The sequence below is a fragment of the Corythoichthys intestinalis genome, chromosome 6 (assembly GCF_030265065.1).
Source record: "Corythoichthys intestinalis isolate RoL2023-P3 chromosome 6, ASM3026506v1, whole genome shotgun sequence".
Taxonomy (NCBI): Eukaryota; Metazoa; Chordata; class Actinopteri; order Syngnathiformes; family Syngnathidae; genus Corythoichthys; species Corythoichthys intestinalis.
Window position 1 is genome coordinate 1,370,564 of NC_080400.1, and position 20,304 is coordinate 1,390,867.

The 20,304-nt window shown below is 33.1% G+C and overlaps 1 protein-coding gene across 2 annotated transcripts in view; it reads left to right on the forward strand.

The window, feature by feature from the left end:
* The window catches only part of LOC130917406 (neurobeachin-like), a 572,897-nt gene that overhangs the window by 551,174 nt on the left and 1,419 nt on the right, over positions 1 to 20,304 (forward strand). For both annotated transcript variants that reach the window (XM_057838766.1, XM_057838767.1), the window contains 3 exons: positions 738 to 839; positions 916 to 1,112; positions 3,402 to 3,553. In XM_057838766.1, the coding sequence (XP_057694749.1) occupies positions 738 to 839; positions 916 to 1,112; positions 3,402 to 3,553 (451 nt within the window). The remainder of the gene's footprint in view (positions 1 to 737; positions 840 to 915; positions 1,113 to 3,401; positions 3,554 to 20,304) is intronic.

Sequence of the window (20,304 nt, forward strand, 5' to 3'; positions counted from 1 at the left end):
GGTGTTCGCCGGAGGTCCCGAGGCCGGGAAACCGAGCTCGGCCCGCCCCGCCTATGGCGAGGCGGCGCCCTGCCGGACTGGCCAGAGCGGCGGGCTCCGTCGGAAGACGGCTACTCGCCGACTATCGGTCTCTAGTCGTGCCGGTGTTTAGCCTTAGATGCGAATTTACCACCCGCCTTGGGCTGCATTCCCAAACAGCCCGACTCTGTATCGTCACAAGCCCTGTAGTTTAACTTAGTGTTTTAGCATTCCCGCTAGCAGCAGCAGCCTGGTATTCGTTCCAAAAATCTTTGTGATGCAGTTTTAAATGGCTGCTGGGTTAGTGGTTTTGAATGAGGATGCTTTCTTTCTGCCTCGTGGAACTTCTACGGTACATGTTTCGCAGATGGCGAGAGTGTCGTTTTTTTAGTAACAGCCGCCATAATATTCAACTACTTCTTGTCGTGTAACTCCGCCTCCTCAACCCCTCCTCCCTCAGGGGCTTCAGAGAGGGGAGGGGTTGAGGAGGTGGCGTGCTGAATTCGGTTGCGCACATTTGGAGGCTAAATCAAGTATATAATTATCGGATTGCATTATCGGTTGAATTTTTTTATTATCTGGATTATCTGTGTGACGTCATAATTGCCATTATCGGCTGATAATTATCGGTGACCGATATTATCGTGTATCTTTACTGTCAATGACAGCCAATGAGTATTCGTTGATATTTACTGGAATGTCGCATGTGATTATTTTAGACGACTACCCGGCGCCACGGGCCGTCCTCACGGGTCACGACCAGGAAGTGGCGTGCGTGGCCGTTTGCGCCGAGCTAGGTCTGGTCATCAGCGGGGCCCAAGGTCAGCCACCAAAAAATGTAAACAATGTACCTTTTTAAATAACAAAAACAAGCTTATCTTGTTTTGTTTTTTCCAGACGGACCGTGTCTAGTGCACACCATCACGGGGGATTTGCTGCGAGCGCTGGAAGGGCCCGAGAACTGGAGGCGACCCCGTCTGATCTCTGTATCCAGCGAGGGCCACTGCATCGTCTACTACGAGCGCGGACGCTTCTGCAACTTCAGCGTCAACGGCAAGCTGCTGGCACGCATGGAGCTCGACGACAGCGCCAGGGTCAGTCAGCGAGGCGAAAGTCAAGTTAAACAAAATAAAGCCCCATTCATTTACAGGTCACTTCCTGTTCATTTTGGGGCATTTCACGTCATTTTCTGTTCATTTTCAGTCACTTCCTGTTGATGTTAGGGCATTTACAGGTCACTTCCTGTTGATTTTGGGGAATTTCACATCATTTCCTGTTGACTTGTAGTCATTTCCTTTTCCTTTTGGGTCACTTCCTGTTGGTTTTGGATTACAGAAGAGGAAGCGACTCAAGAATATTCTTTTATAGGTCACTTCCTTTTCATTTTGGGGCATTTACAGGTCACTTGCTGTTGATTTTCGGTCACTTTCTTTTCCTTTTGGGGCATTTGCGGATCACTTTGTGTTGATATTTGGGCATTTACAGGTCATTTCCTGTTTATTTTGGATTATTGAAAAGGAAGTGAGTCAAGAATATTACATTTACGGGTCACTTTCAGTCACTTTCTTTTTCTTTTGGGTATTTGCAGATCACTTCGTGTTGATTTGGGGCATTTAAAGGTCAATTCCTCTTGGTTTTGGGGTTACTAAAAAGGAAGTGACTCATGGGTGTTCCTTTTGTGGCATTTACAGGTTACTTCCCGTTCATTTTCAATGGGGGGAAAAAACAAAATTTCCCCAAATCAACAAAAAAATGACCAGATATCAGTAAGGCGTGTCCCCCAAACGTCCCCGATTCCATTGACGCTAATAGGGGGTGCTGCCATTGACGGCCATGGACGTCCAAATTTCTCATTCATTTCTCATGGCATTTACTTTGTTTAATGCCATTGACGGGCAATTTTCTCTATTGTATTGATGCCAATGTACTTGCTTTCCATTGACGCCTATGTAAGTCGATGCCATTGACAGCCATGGACGTCCCTAAATTTTCCCATTCATTTTCAATGGGAAAAAAACAATATTTCCCCAAATCAACAGAAAATGAGCAGATATCAACAGGACGTGTCCACCAAACTTCCCCGCTTCCATTGACACTTATAGAGGGTGCTGCCATTGATGCACATGGACGTCCAAATTTTCCTTCATTTCCAATGGCATTTCCTCTGTTTAATGCCATTGATGGGCATGTTTGTCCATTCTATAGATGCCAATGTACTTGCTTTCCATTGACGCCTATGTAAGTCGATGCCATTGACAGCCATGGACGTCCAAAAATTTTCCCATTCATTTTCAATGGGGAAAAAACAATATTTCCCCAAATCAACAGAAAATGAGCAGATATCAACAGGACGTGTCCACCAAACTTCCCCGCTTCCATTGACACTTATAGAGGGTGCTGCCATTGACGCACATGGACGTCCAAATTTTCCTTCATTTCCAATGGCATTTCCTCTGTTTAATGCCATTGATGGGCATGTTTGTCCATTCTATAGATGCCAATGTACTTGGATGCCATTGACGGCTATGAAGCAAACCAACCTAGGCTGGGGCTAAGATCTGTATCTCCACATGGCAAAGACCAGAAGTAATTTCTCCCGAAATTGCAGTTTCTAGTTTCATCTGCTGTTTCTGACTGTGTATCAACAGGAATGTCGACCTATCACTTAAAATAATTTTACAAACTTTATTAAAACAAAAACATTAAGAGGGGTTTTAATATCAAATTATTATAACTCATACTAACATTTATCTTTTAAGAATTACTTGTCTTAAAAAATAGAGGATCCCTTTAAGGCATTTACAGGTCACTTCCTGTTAAAGTTGGGGCATTTCACGTCATTTGCTGTTCATTTTGAGTGGCTTTCTTGTCCTTGCGGGTTATTTGCGGATCACTTCTTGTTGGTTTGAGGTTATTGAAAAGGAAGTGATGCAAGGATGTCTCTTTTTGTGGTATTTACAGGGCACTTCCTATTAATTCGGGGGCTTTTTACATTATTTCCTGTTGATTTTTGGTCACTCCTTTTTCCTTTTGGGGCGTTTTCTGTTAATTTTGTAACAATTTGCGGGACAACTCCTGTTGATTTGGGGTTCCTGAACAGGAAGGGACTCAAAAACGTCCCCAAGAGATCAACAGAAAAAAATGACTCCAAAAATCATAATTATGACCCTAAAATTAATAAAGAAGTGAGCTGAAATGATCCTAATCTAAGAGTCATTTCCTTTTCAATAACCCAAAATCAACGGTAAATGCCGCAAAAGGAAAAGGAAGTGCCCCAAAATCAGGAACTGACCCATCTTCATGCAGTTGTGATAGAAATGTCATTTTCTAGTTGTCAGTGTTTTTTTTTTTTCAAGTATTGATGTTTTCGTTATTTATGACAGGCCATCCTCCTGAGCAGCGACGGGCACAACCTGGTGACGGGCGGCGACAACGGCGTGGTGCAAGTGTGGCAAGCGTGCAGCCTGAAGCCGCTCTATGTCTACCCCGCCTGCGACGCCGCCATCAGAGCCATGGATCTTTCACATGACCAAAGGTCAGCACATGAACACAAAAACTATCAATATACTCCAATCTCATTTAGACACGTATCTGTGAGTTGAAAATATTATTATTATTTCTTCATTTTGGTCATTGACTGACGTTGATGTGCAAGATATTTGGAGTGTGAGGGGATGATGGCAGCATTTCAATGCAAATATAAGTGAAATTCTTGTAATTATAAGCGTATAAAGTTTGTAAACTGTGAGTGATCATTTTCAATTGAATTATAAATAACTACATTAGACTAATTTAGTTTCATAAGTTTCATAATTGTACTTAGAGGTGTGCAAAATTTCCGATTCTTAGATTATTCGCGATTCGGCCGTGGAAGATTCGAGAACGATTCACAAACATCCAAATTCCGATTATTGAAATATGCCAAGTAAAGCGAAAGTACAACACACTCAGCGCGCCGCGCGGTCTTCGGGACGCAATGAGGAAGAACGGAGCGAGAGTACCTAAACATCATGCTTCTCATTACCCGGCCCCTCGGGTAATGCCAATGCTCAACTCACGGCTCTAGCTCAACTCATGCCACGAGATAAAAAACACAACAACATACCTGACTGCTGCCGAAAAGCTGCTACAAAGTACATCCGCATAATGTTACGGTAGATATCATTTATATAGGACTAGATGCATATAGATTCGATAGCGTTAGCAGCACGTCTACAAAAAGCTAGATGCGGGCGTTAGTAAATGGCCGCCATCTTAAAGCAGTACACTTTCCTGCAAGGCTGTTGTAGCGAACCTTCCAAGTGAACCTAATTAACTTTTTATCTAAAATACTCCCAAATCGGTAAAATATTGACTTGAATCTATCTGAATGGCGAGATAGTGTAAATCGCTTTGAGCGCCTTGAAAGGTGGAAAAGCGCTATATAAGTATAACACCATTTACCATTTACCATTTAAAATAGTTTTATAACTTTCACATGTCGAAAGTAGACAAAAGGGAAATTATGGAATAACGGGAGCAATTTTAACAACTCTAACGGTTGATTCACAACATTAAATTAATTGAATGTAGTTTAAAGCTGCTGATACCGAATGGGGACTGGAGTTTTTTTATTTACTGTTATTTTTGTATATTTGTTTACTGCTATATGTTAACTTGATACTGAAATAGTAGTTTGGTTTAGCCTGAGAGTATTTTTCAACAATTTTGGAACTAATGTACAAAACATTTAAAAAAAAAAAAAAAAAAAAAGGAGGGGGGGTGCATCACTAATCGTTTTATAATCGAATCGTTAGGTGCCCAAAGATTCCCAGCTCTAATTGTACTCATGTATTGTTAGTTTTTTTTATTCTATTGATTTATATTTTATAATATCTTTACACTTTTTGAAGATATTTTACTTTTTGTTGTTGTTGAGTAATCATATATACATTAGAGCTGAAACGAGTACTCGAGCAACTCAAGTAACTCGAGTTTAAAAACTGATCCGAGTACAGTGGTACCTCTACATACGATCGCTTCGACACACGAACTTTTCGACATCCGACGTAAAATTTGACTCGCCATTTGTTTCTACATCCGACGACATGCTCGAAATACGACGACAATGGCAGCACCGCAGACGAATGCACGGCGGATTTTCTTGTGTGACAAATCAACACAGGTTTCAGAAAAGGTTGGTACAGGTGGTGAAACAAGGAAAAAGTTGATGCTTACCTTCGAAATGAAGATGCAAATGACAGAAAAATATGAGCGTGGGGTGGGCATCCGTGAAATGGCTCAACAATACATCTCCACGGTCCTCCTCCGACCATCGTTCGCCAGTCTTTATAAATTAAGCTGACAATTCTTATTGTCTCCAAAGAAATCGCCAGCTTCGCCACGTTTTCATCATTTCTTTTACAACTTATTCAACACAAAACGCCTGCTGTCTGCCGCAATTGATGGTGTTCTCAAGAGAACATTCAAAGTGAAAGTGAAACTCAAGCTCACCGGTCTGTCTCTGGCACGTGAGCCCCGCGGTGCGTTCAGGTACACAAAAAAACGTCCGCCTTATTAGAACCCGATTCGTTACACTATTACAGGAATTATTATTATTCTTTTTATTACATTATTCCAATTTTGATTTATAATTTATTTGTTTTGCTACGTGTAATTGCCATTTGTAATAGCACCAGCAGTATTTTTTAAGGATTTAGTGCAGGTTTTTGGGCTGTGGAACGAATTAATGGAATTATAATGTATTCCTATGGGAAAATCCTGCTCGACATACGACCATTTCGACTTACAAACAAGGTCCTGGAACGGATTAACTTCGTATGTAGAGGTACCACTGTAATTTTATTCACCTCGAGTAATCGTTTATTTTGACAGCTCTAAGCATCACGTTTTGCTCGGACTACTTTCAATGCGGGACAACGCGCTGTCACGTGCAGAGAGGAAGAAGGAAAAAAAAAAACTTACTGCAGCCGACAGCCGCCACAAACGACGCCGACGTTGCTAAATACTAGCCCGCACGATGCTTCGTTTGTAACAGGTACCGTCTGATGCGTCTCATAGAGATCACATGTATGTTGAACTAGATGCGAAATGACAGACTCGGCCGCGTCTGGGCAGCCCTAATATACGTATACATACATATACATATATTAGGGCTGTCAAAACGATTCAAATGTTTAATCGAGTTAATCACAGCTTAAAAATTTATGAATCGTAATTAATCGCAATTCAAACCATCTTTAAAATATGCCATATTTTTCTGTAAATTATTGTTGGAATGGAAAGCCAAGACACAAGACGGATATATACGTACAACATACTGCACATAAGTACTGTAATTGTTTATTATAACAATAAATCCACAAATGGCATTATTAACATTCTTTCTGTTAAAGAGATCCACAGATAAAAAGACTTGTAGTTCTTAAAAGATAAATGTCATAGTTACAAATTATAGTAATTTTATATTAAAACCCCTCTTTATGTTTTCGTTTTAATAAAATTTGTAAAAATTTCAATCAAAAAATAAACTAGTAGCTCGCCATTGTTGATGTCAATAATTACACCATGCTCATGGTGCTTAAACCCATAAAATCAGTCGAACCAAAGTGCCAACAGAGGGAGACAAAAAAAAAACAAGTAACAAGTGGACACGACACTGTGCTGTCATTTAAATCTGTTTGAGCGGGGCATGTGCGTCAATTGCGTCAAATATTTTCACGTGATTACCGTATTTTTCGGACTACAAGTCGCTCCTGAGTATAAGTCGATCCAGCCATTAAATGCCCAACGAAGAGAAAAAAAACATATACAAGTCGCACCGGAGTATAGGTCGAATTTTTGGGGAAAATTTACTTGATAAAATCCAACACATAGAACAGACATGTCATCTTGAAAGGCAATTTAATTAAAAAAATACAATAGAGAACAACATGCTAAATAAATGTACAGTGTACAGTGCATGAACAACAAAATGTGAATATACTGTCCTACGCTACGGCCTGTCCTGGCTATACAGCGAACTCCCAAAAGACAATGCTGGACGTCCGTATAATTTTCTGAATCAATTTGGTCCTCGATAGAAAACAGGTTCGCATCAACGTAAACAAATGATAATTAGGTACTATTAGTAACCAGTAACAGGTTAGCATTCGTTCGCTATCATTAGCACATCGTTCAAACAACCACACAACTGGCTCTAAGTGTCCGATCGCGGGTGGAAAACACACAACAACAACAGAAAAGATGATACACGCAGGCGTTGCCTCTGTAGAGATGATTTAAAAGCATAAACAATGAAAGTAGGTTCGCATCCGTCTATTCTCTCTAGCTAACTCGCCCACTCACACTCAGAGCTACGTAGCTGTCCGTCTTCTTCTGGCGTGTCACGTAAACAAGTGCGAGTGCGCCCTCACGTGGGCGTGAAAGCGCCACAAACGAAATGCATCCATTTCAAGATAAAAAAGTCAATAATACAATTGAACATACACTGCCAAAGGCAGAACGCGAACGTGGCCATAGCTATAAAGAGCTATTCAGATAACTATAGCATAAGAACATGCTAACAACTTTACAAAACCATCAGTGTCACTGCAAAACACCAAAATAACATGTGAAATTATATCATAATGTGTTAATAATTCCACACATAAGTCGCTCCTGAGTATAAGTCGCACCCCCAGCCAAAATATGAAAAAAAACGCGACTTATAGTCCGAAAAATACGGTAATGGAAAAAATAATTACCGCTCGTTAATGCGATAATTTTGACAACCCTAACATATATAGTATATGTTTACAGTATCAATACATCGACATATAAATAAGATAAAGTACGATTATGTAGTGTGTGTTTGAATTGAGTTATAAATGACTACATAAAAATAATTTAGCTCCATAAGTTTCATAATTTTAAGGCATAAATTACTAAATGGTTTTGTTTTTAAAGCATATTTCCCTTTTTTATACAGTTATTTAGAATATTTCATTTATATTTACACAATATAGATTATTGTTATTATGATTAATATGTAGTGAGTATTTCATTTGAACTATACCATAAAAATACTAATTCGTATTTTAAAATGACAAATATGTACTCATGCAAATATACTACAGTATTGTTAGTTTCTTTTATTGCTTAAAAAATACACTTTAATATCTATATAAGGTTTTCAAAATAATTTAATATTTATTTAGTAATACAGTATTACATTTATATTTGGAATAAAAGATGATGATGATTATTAATATGTAGTATTTAATTTGAATTATAAATTATTAAATATTGTCAGTTCCTTTCATTCTATTCATTTTTAATACTTTATACAGTTTTTAATCATATTTTACTTTTTTATATCGTTATCTAGTAATATTCATTTATATTTACAGTATACAAACACATATAAGATTATTATTATTAATATGTTATGTGTAAACATAAAACAACAAACATATTTGACTGCTTTTTTTACTCTTTATTTAGTAGCACTATTTCATTATTTGTATTTACACTTTAAATATATACAGATGAATAAGATGAGTATTATTAATCTGTAGTGAGTATTAAATTTGAATTATAAATAACTACATAAAAATAAGTCATCATTGTAATGCAGATTTTAAAATGACAAACATATACTATACAGTATTTTTATTCTTTTTTAATATTTTTATAGTTTTACACATAATTGACTTTTTTTTTTACAGTTTATTTTGTTGTAATATTTCATTATTTATCTTTACGGTTTAAATACATACAAACATGAATAAGATTAAGTATTATTAATATTTAGTGAGTGTTAAATTTGAATTATGATTACATAAAAATAAGTCATTCTAATGCATATTTTAATATGACAAATGTAAACTCATGTAAATCTATTATACAGTATTGTAAGTTTCTTTTATTCTATTAAATATTAGTATTATTAATATGTAGAGAGTATTTTGAATTATGAATGACTACATAAAGTCTCATCAGTCTAGTGCATATTTTCAAACAACAAATATATAGTCATGTAAATATACTATACAGTATTGTTTATTTTATTCTATAAATACCTTGTAATATTTTTATACGTTTTTTAGTTTTTAAACTGGCTTTTAAATCGACTTTTTTTTTTTTATTCATCGTTAGTAATAATTCATTACTTATATTTACAGTCTATATACATACACATATAAATAAGTATACTGTAGAATTATACGGGGGGGTGGGGGGGGGGGATTTAAAAAGAAAGACAAAATATTTCCATGATATTCAAATTTTAAAATGGGCCATTCTAATCAAACCTTTCCATAATGTTATATTAAAAAAATCTTAATTCCAAAATATAGATGATTATTTATTTTGAAAATAAATGAATGATTCATGTTCAATTGAAATTCATTTTTTTAGTCAGGTTCTTTAAATATAGTAATAATAAAAAAATGGTGTCTCACTTTGTCTTTAATTCAACGTGAATACACATCTTTCATTGCCGTTGACGTCGAGTGGAGTCAAAATATGCTGTAAATATTATAACTTTGTAAATAAGCTGTTGAATGCTAAATAGTGCCTTGCCTGAGGTAAAAAGCTCGCTGGTGCCTGTTTGTGTCACGCTTGTCATAAAGACTCGAGCTGCAGGAGCGAGCCTCGTGCTCGCCGCCCGTCAAACTTCACAGCGGCTTCTTTTGTCGGCGCTGAGAAAAAAAACCCCTCAACGACCGCTAGGCGGCGCTGTCGGTGGAGGGGATTTCTGCGCTGTCTTTTGTTCTTTGTGCTCCGGCCTTCGGGCGGTGTCAGAAGTGCGCGTTGCGGGCTGGGCGCACGTCACCTCCGCCCACAAAAAAAAAAAAAAAAGAAAACAAGTGATGAGTTAATTTACTGAGGTTTTTTTATTTAGTGCGCCTGTTGTCCTGTTGCGATGATCGTAAAAGAGATTGATTTCAATTCCTTCACGTGTAAATTACTGTATACGCCGAGATGGACAGAGACAGACTTTTTACTTAAGAAATTCACTCTGACTTGTCTCATTCTGCGAAATCAAAATTCACTTGCGTACCGCAAAAGGGCAATTCACTCCTAGTTCAAATATTTACTTACTTACTTACTTACTTGACTTGACTAGACTTTTCTCACTTACTTTGTTACCTACTTTGCTTGCCTACATTCACACTTACTTTACTTTATTTACTCACTTATTCACTTACTTTACTTTGTACTTTACTTAACCTACTTACTTGCTTACTTACTTCTTCACTTACTTAAATTACTTTACTCACCTACCTACTTACTCACTTACATTTCTGTTACTTACTCACGTACATTACTTTATTTACTTACTAACTCATTCACTTTACTTTCTCATTTACTTAGTGACATACTCACTGAGTTACTTTATTTTACTAACTCACTTACTTTACTTACACACTAAATTTACTTTTTCATTGACATGCTTTCTCCCTTACTTTGCGACTTTACTTAATCACTTACCTACCTCCTTTACTTACTTTCTTTATTTACATACTCACATACTTACTAACTTACCTACTTTACTTGCTTATTTTACTTCATTTGCCCATTTACTAACTACTTAATCACATACTTGCTCACTTACTTACCCACTTTACTTAACCTTTTTTTTTTACTTACTTTATGTTATTTACCCACAACGTCAGTTGCTTTACTTACTCCTTCACTTACTTTATTTACACACATATTTTATACTTATTTACATACTTTACTTACTCACATACTCACTTACTTACCTCCTCTACTTACTTTACTTACTTTCTTTACTGACTCACTTTACTTGAGTTACCTACAAATGAAGTCAGTTACTTTACTTACTCATTTACATACTTTACCTACTCACATACCTACTTAATTACTAAATTACTTTATTTATTCATTTACATAAATAACTCGCATACTTGCTTGACTTAGTTGCTTACTTACTCAGTTACTTTACTTTGATTTGTTATTTTACTTAACTTATTTACTTACTCACATACTTAATTTACTTTACTTACTCACATACTTACTTACTTACTAACTTACTTTACTTATTCATTTATATACTTAACTCTAATACTCACTTACTTTACTTACTCATATACTTACTTACTTACTAGCTTACTTTACACACTTTTTTCATTTACATACTTTACTTACTCACATACTTATTTACTCGCTTACTTTACTTACTAAATCAGTAACTTATTTACTTACATACTTTACTCACTTTACTTAGTCATTTACATACTTTACTTACTCACATACCCACTTATTTTACTTACCTACTTTACTTACTCACTTACCTCCATTACTTTCTTTAATTTCTCACTTTCCTTGATTTACTTACAAAGGAAGTCAGTTACTTTACTGAATCTTATACTTACTTACTTACTAACGTACTTTATTTATTCATTTACATAAATAACTCACATACTTGCTTGACTTACTTGCTTACTTACTCGGTTACTTTACTTACTTTGATTTGTTATTTTACTTAACTTATTTACTTACTCACATACTTAATTTACTTTACTTACTCACATACTTACCGTACTTACTTACTAACTTACTTATTCATTTATATACTTAACTCTAATACTCACATACTTGCTTGACTTACTTACTCGGTTACTTAACTTACTTACTCATTTACATACTTACTCACATACTTACTTTACGTACTCACAAACTTTGCTTATTTATTCATTTACACACTTTACTTACTCACATACTTTATTTATTTTACATGCTCATTTACATACTTACTCACATACTTACTTACTTGGTTATTTTACTTACTAAATCACTTACTTTATTACTTATTCACATACTTTACTTACTCATTTACTTACTTCACTTACTCTAATACCCACTTATACTTACTCACTTATCTACTTTACTAACTCACATACTTACCTTACCCACTTAACTTACTTTATTTTACTTAACTTACTTACTCATTGACTTAATCACATACTTTACTTACTTTACTTACTCATTTACATACTTACTCACATACTTTACTTACTCATTTACATACTTTACTTATTCACATACCCACTTATTTTACTTACTCACTTACCTACTTTACTTACTCACTTACTTACCTCCTTTACTTACTTTCTTTACTTACTCACTTTACTTGATTTACTTACAAACGAAGTCAGTTACTTTACTTACTCACATACTTTACTTACTAACTTACTTATTCATTTACATAAATAACTCACATACTTGCTTGACTTACTTACCTACTCGGTTACTTTACTGACTTTGATTTGTTATTTTACGTAACTTATTCATTTACTTACATACTTTACTTACTCATTTATATACTTACTCACACACTTACTTACAAACTTAATCATTTATATACTTAACTCTAATCTTAATCATTTATATACTTAACTCTAATACTCACTTACTTTACTTACTCACATACTTACTTACTTACTAGCTTACTTTGTTATTTTACTTAACTTACTCATTTACTTACTCACATACTTTACATACTTACTCACATACTAACTTACTAGCTTACTTTACATACTCACTAACATTACCTATTCATTTACATACATACTCATATACATACTTTACTTCCTCACATACTTACTTACTCGCTTACTTAGTAACTTATTTACTTACTCACGTACTTTACTCACTTTACTTAGTCATTTACATACTTTACTTACTCACTTACCTACTTTACTTACTCACATACTTACTTACTCACTTACTTACCTTCTTTACTTACTTTACTTACTTTCTCTACTTCTCACTTTACTTGATTTACTTACAAAGTCAGTTACTTTACTTACTCACATACTTTACTTACTAACTTACTTTACTTATTCATTTACATAAATAACTCACATACTTACTTGACTTACTTACTTACTCGGTTACTTTACTTTGATTTGTTATTTTACTTAACTTACTCATTTACTTTCTCACATACTTTACTTATTTATATACTTACTCACATACTTACAAACTTACTTTACTTATTCATTTATATACTTAACCCTAATACTCACTATGTATATAGTATATGTTTACAGTATAAATAAAAATAAAAATATAAAATAATAAAAATAATAAAATTTAAAAAATTAAATAAAATAATAATAAAAATAAAAATAATAAATAAATTACAGTATAAATACATCGACATATAAATACTTCTTCACTTACTTGAATTACGTTACTTACTCACTCACCGACTTACTCACTTACTTACATTTCTGTGACTTACTTTACTTACTCACGTACATTACTTTATTTACTTATTCACTAACTCTTTCACTTTACTTCCTCATTTACATAGTTACATACTCACTGAGTTACTTTATTTTACTAACTCACTTACTTTACTTACACACTTTTTTTTGTTTGCTTTTTATTTACTTTGCATTCATTTACATCAGGGGTGTCCAAACTTTTTGCAAAGGGGGCCAGATTTGGTGTGGTAAAAATGTGGGGGGCTGACCTTGGCTGACGTCCTTTACGTAGAACAATATATTATTATATATTGCAAATTTTAGCAAGCCATTCTGTGTGACACATTTGCTTTATTATTAATTTTAATGAATAATTTTACAACTAGCCTTTGTGGCGTTCTCTTTCGACTCTCGGTCTCTTGCAAAATGCTGCTGCTGTAAAATTAAACTTGTTTCAAGTTGCTTCAATTTCTCGCTACGTATCTTCCCTGTAATCTTGTCGTACATGTCAGCGTGTCTTGTTTGGTAATATTGCCTCACATTGAACTCTTTAAAAACAGCGACTGTGTCTTTGCAAATGAGGCAGACACAGTTGTTGCGTATTTTAGTGAAGAAATAGCCCAATTTTCACCTATCCTTGAAGCGTCAGCAGTTGCAGTCAACTTTCTTTTTTTTTGTTGTTGATTGTCACCATTTTAGAAAATTGGGTCACATGGGGTAATGTTAGGGTGCTGCTGCCTTTTACTGGGTAAATGAGGAGCAGCATTTAGTGTGTAGGTTACTTCATATGCTGGTAGCAGTACTGCTGACCAATTTATTAAGTCTGTGTGCGGGCCAGACGTTATTGATTTTATGACAAAGGCTGGGGGCCGGATGAAATTTGTCCACGGGCCGCATTTGGCCCCCGGGCCGGACTTTGGACATGCCTGATTTACATAGTTACACCCTTACTTTATGACTTTACTTACTCACTTACCTACCTCCTTTACTTCCTTTCTTTACTTACTTATTTACTTACTCACATACTTACTCACTTGCCTACTTTACTTGCTTATTTTACTTCCTCACTATTTTACTTCCTCATTAAGTACTACTTACCCATTTACTAACTCTACTTACTCACATACTTGCTCACTTACTTACCTACTTTACTTACTTTTTTTAACTTACTTTACTTTATTTACCCACTACGTCAGTTGCTTTGCTTTGCTTTGCTTTACTTACTCATTCACTTACTTTATTTGCACACATATTTTATGCTTACTCATTTACATACTTTACTTAGTCACATACTCACTTACTGACCTCCTCTACTTTCTTTACTTACTCACTTTACTTACAAAGTCAGTTACTTTACTTATTCATTTACTTACTCACATACTTTACTTACTTTACTTACTCATTTACATACTTACTCACATACTTACTTACGTACTAACTTACTTCACTTACATTTACATAGATAACACATACTTGCTTGACTTACTTACTCGGTTACTTTACTTACTTTGATTTGTTATTTTACTTTACTTTACTTTCTTTACTTACTCACTTTACTTGATTTACTTTCAAACAAAGTCAGTTACATTACTTACTCACATACTTTACTTACTTTACTTAGTCATTTATTTACATACTTTACTTACTCACATACTTACTAACTTACTTAGTCATTTACATAAATAACTCACATACTTGCTTGACTTACTTACCTACTTTACTTACTTTGATTTGTTATTTTACTTATTTACTTACTCACATACTTTACTTACTCATTTACATACCTTACTTACTAACTTACTTATTCATTTAAACATACTGAACTCTAATACTCACTTTACTTACTCACTTACTTTACGTTGTTATTTTACTTAACTTACTCATTTACTGACTCGCATACTTTACTTACTCATTTACATGCTTACATACTTCCTCGCTTACTTTACATAATAAATTTACTTACTTATTCATTTACTGTACATACTTACTCATATACCTTACTTATTATACATACTCATTTACATACTTACTCGCTTACTTTACTTACTAAATCAGTTACTTATTTACTTACATGCTTTACTTACTTTACTTACTCATTTACATACTTTACTTACACACATACTCACTTAGTTTACTTTACTTGCTCACTGACCTACTTTACTTACATACTTACTTACTCCTTTGCTTACTTTACTTACTTTCTTTACTTACTCACTTTACTTGATTTACTTACAAACGAAGTCAGTTACTTAATACCCATTGACATACTTTACTTACTCACATGCTTACTTACTAACTTGCTTTACTTATTCATTTACATAAATAACTCACAGACTTGCTCGACTTACTTACATACTTACCTTACTCACTCATTTACATACTTTACTTACCTTACTTACTCATTTACATACTTTACTTACTCATTTACATACTTTACTCACTTACTCATTTACATACTTACTTACCTTCTAACTTACTTTACTTATTCATTTATATGCTTGACTCTAATGCTCACTCACTTTACTTACTCACTTACTTTATTTACTTTGTTATTTTACTTAACTAATTTATTTACTCACATACTTTACTTACTTAATCATTTATACACTTGACTCTAATACTCACTTACTTTACTTACATACTCACTTAGTTTACTTACTTTGTTATTTTACTTATTTATTTACTCACATACTTTACTTACCTTACTTACTCATTTACATACTTTACTTACTCACATACTTACTTACCTTCTAACTTACTTTACTTATTCATTTATATGCTTGACTCTAATACTCACTCACTTTACTTACTCACTTACTTTACTTACTTTACTTAATCATTTACATACTTACTTACCTTCTAACTTACTTTACTTATTCATTTATATGCTTGACTCTAATACTCACTCACTTTACTTATTTACTTTGTTATTTTACTTATTTATTTACTCACATACTTTACTTACTTTACTTACCCATTTACATACTTTACTTACTCATTTACATACTTTACTCACTTTACTTACTCATTTACATACTTTACTTACTCACATACTTACTTACCTTCTAACTTACTTTACTTATTCATTTATACACTTGACTCTAATACTCACTTACTTTACGTACCCACTTACATACTCACTTACTTTACTTACTTTGTTATTTTTTTATTTATTTACTCACATACTTTACTTTACATACTCATTTACATACTTTACTTACCTTACTTACTCATTTACATACTTTACTTACTCACATACTTTACTTACTTTACTTACTCATTTACATACTTTACTTACTCACATACTTACTTACCTTCTAACTTACTTTACTTATTCATTTATATGCTTGACTCTAATACTCACTCACTTTACTTACTCACTTACTTTATTTACTTTGTTATTTTACTTAACTAATGTATTTACTCACATACTTTACTTACTTAATCATTTACATACTTACTCACATATTTTACTTATTATACATACTTATTTACATACTTTACTTCCTCACATACTTAGTTTACTTTACTTGCTCACTGACCTATTTTACTCACTTACCTACTTTACTTTTCTTTACTTACTCACTGTACTTGATTTACAAACGAAGTCAGTTACTTAATTACTCATTTACAGACTTCACTTACTCAAATACTTACTTCCTAACTTACTTTACTTATTCATTTACATAAATAACTCACACACTTGCTTGGCTTACTTACATACTTACCTTACTTACTCATTTACATACTTTTTATTACCTTACTTACTCATTAACATACTTACTCATTTACATACTTTACTTACTTTAATTACTCATTTACATACTTACTCACATACTTACCTTCTTACTTATTCATTTATAAACTTGACTAATACTCACTTACTTACTTACTCTCTTACTTACTTTCTTTGGTATTTTACTGAACTTACTCATCTTACTTTTCTTACTTTTTTATTTTACTTATTTATTTACATACATACTTTACTAACTTTACATACTCATTTGCATACTTTACTTACCTTACTTACTCATTTACATACTTTATTTGCTCACATACTTACTTTACTTATTCATTTACATACTTCACTTACTCACTTACCATCTAACTTACTTTACTTATTCATTTATATGTTTGATTCTAATACTCAATTACTTTACTTACTTTGTTATTTTACTTAACTTATTTATTTACTCACACTCACTCACTTTACTTACTTTACATACTCATTTACAAACTTACTCACATACTTACTTTACATACTCACTAACTTTACTTACTTATTCATTTACATACTCACATACTTTACTTATTATACATACTCATTTACACACTTTCTCACATACATACTTACTCGCTTACTTTACTTACTAAATCAGTTACTTACTTATTTACTTACCTGCTTTACTTACTCACATACTTACTTACTCACTTAGATACCTCCTTTACTTAGTTTACTTACTTTCTTTACTTACTCACTTTACTTGATTTACTTACAAACGAAGTGAGTTATTTTACTTACTCACATACTTACTAACTTACTTATTCATTTACATAAATAACTCACATACTTGCTTGACTTACTTACCTACTCGGTTACTTTACTTACTTCGATGTGTTATTTTACTTAACTTACTCATTTACTTACTCACATACTTTACTTACTTTACGTACTCATTTACATACAGTACTTTACTTACTCACACATTTACTTACTCTCTTACTTTACTTATTAATTTATATACTGAACTCTAATACTCATTTACTTACTTACCTGCTTAATTAACTGTTATTATTTTAATGTTTAATGTTGTTATTTTAATTAACTTACTTACTCATTTATTTACTCACATACTTTACTTAGTCATTTACATACTTACTCACATCCTTACTTATTAGATTACTTGACATACTAACTTTACTTACTTATTACCGTATTGGCCCGAATATAAGACGGTGTTTTTTGCATTAAAGTAAGAATGAAAACCTGGGGGACGTCTTATAACTGCGGCCTAAAAAAAAAAAAAACAAAAAAAAAACTGCGGCCTAGACATATACCCATTCACGACGCTGGATGGCGCCAGTCATCAATGAATCGAATGCTGAACTTCAGTTACAGTTAGACTTCACTTTGATAATTAATGCAGTTATTGCAATTTTGTTTTATCACAATATTTTTTTCTTATTTATATATCAAAAACCCGAAGCCATTCATTTATGAATTTGATTGCACTTTAGTTTACTTACTCACTTACCTACTTTACTTAATTTACTTTATTTACTCACTAACTTTACTTACTCATTTACATATGTATTCACTCACTTAATTTACTTATTCACTAACTCACTTACCTTACTTACTTTACTTTCTTTACTTTATTTTACTTACTCACATACTTTACTTACTTTACATACTCATCTACATACTTACTCACATACTTACTAGCTTACTTTACGTACTCGCTAACTTTACTTATTTATTCATTTACACACTTTACTTACTTACATACTTCAGTTATTTTACATACTCATTTACATACTTTACTTACTCACATATTTACTTACTCACTTACTTTACTTACTAAATCAGTTACTTCCATATTTACCTACTCAATACTTACTTACACAATTACATACTTCTTCACTAACTCACTTACTTACTCACATACTCCCTTACTTTGCTTTGTTACTTTACTTACTGAACTTTACTTAGATGTTTACTTACTTACTCACTCAATTTTACATACTCACCTACTTTACTTATTTACTTACCTACTTTACTTAATTTACTTTATTTACTCACTAACCTTACTTACTCATTTACATACTTATTCACACTCATTGAATTTACTTATTCACTAACTCACTTACTAGCTTACTTTACGTACTCGCTAACTTTACTTATTTATTCATTTACACACTTTACTTACTTACATACTTCAGTTATTTTACATACTCATTTACATACTTTACTTACTCACATATTTACTTACTCGCTTACTTTACTTACTAAATCAGTTACTTCCATATTTACTTACTCAATACTTTACTTACTTACACAATTACATACTTCTTCACTAACTCACTTACTTACTCACATACTCCCTTACTTTGCTTTGTTACTTTACTTACTGAACTTTACTTAGATGTTTACTTACTTACTCACTCAATTTTACATACTCACCTACTTTACTTAATTTACTCACTAACCTTACTTACTCATTTACATACTTATTCACACTCACTGAATTTACTTATTCACTAACTCACTTACTTTGCTTTGCTATACTTTACTTATTCACTCACTCACTTACTTTTACATACTCACCTACATGCTTTACTTAATTTACTTTTTCTCACTAACTTTACTTACATACTTTATTTCCTCACATACTGTTTCTTGCTTACTTTACTTACTCACATACTTTACTTACTTAATCATTTACATACTTCTTCACGAACTCACTTACTACTCATTTACACACTTTACTCACATACTCGCTTTGCTTTGTTACTTACTGAACTTTACTTACATATTTAGTTACTCGCTCACTCAATTTCACATACTCACCTACTTACTTATTTACTTACTCACTTACCTACTTTATTTACTCACTAACTTTACTTATTTACATACTCACTTATTTTACTTACTTACTGACCTCATTTACTTACTCAATTTCACATACTCACCTACTTATTTACTTTACTTACTCACTAAATCACTTACTTTACTTACTCATTTACTTACTCGCTTACTTTACTTATTCATTTACATACTTTACTTACTCACTATATTACATACTTCTTCACTAACTCACTTACTTACTCACATACTCCCTTACTTTGCTTTGGTACTTACTGAACTTTACTTATATATTTACTTACTCACTCAATTTTACTCGCTACTTACTTTACTCACGTTACTCACTTTAATTATGCACGAATTAGCCAAAAGGCTAATTCCTTAATGTTGATTTTTGGGTATTTCAGGGACATTTTCTTCCTGTTTGACCTATTTTCGAGGATACTTCTTGTTTATTTTGGTCACTTCCTGTTGATT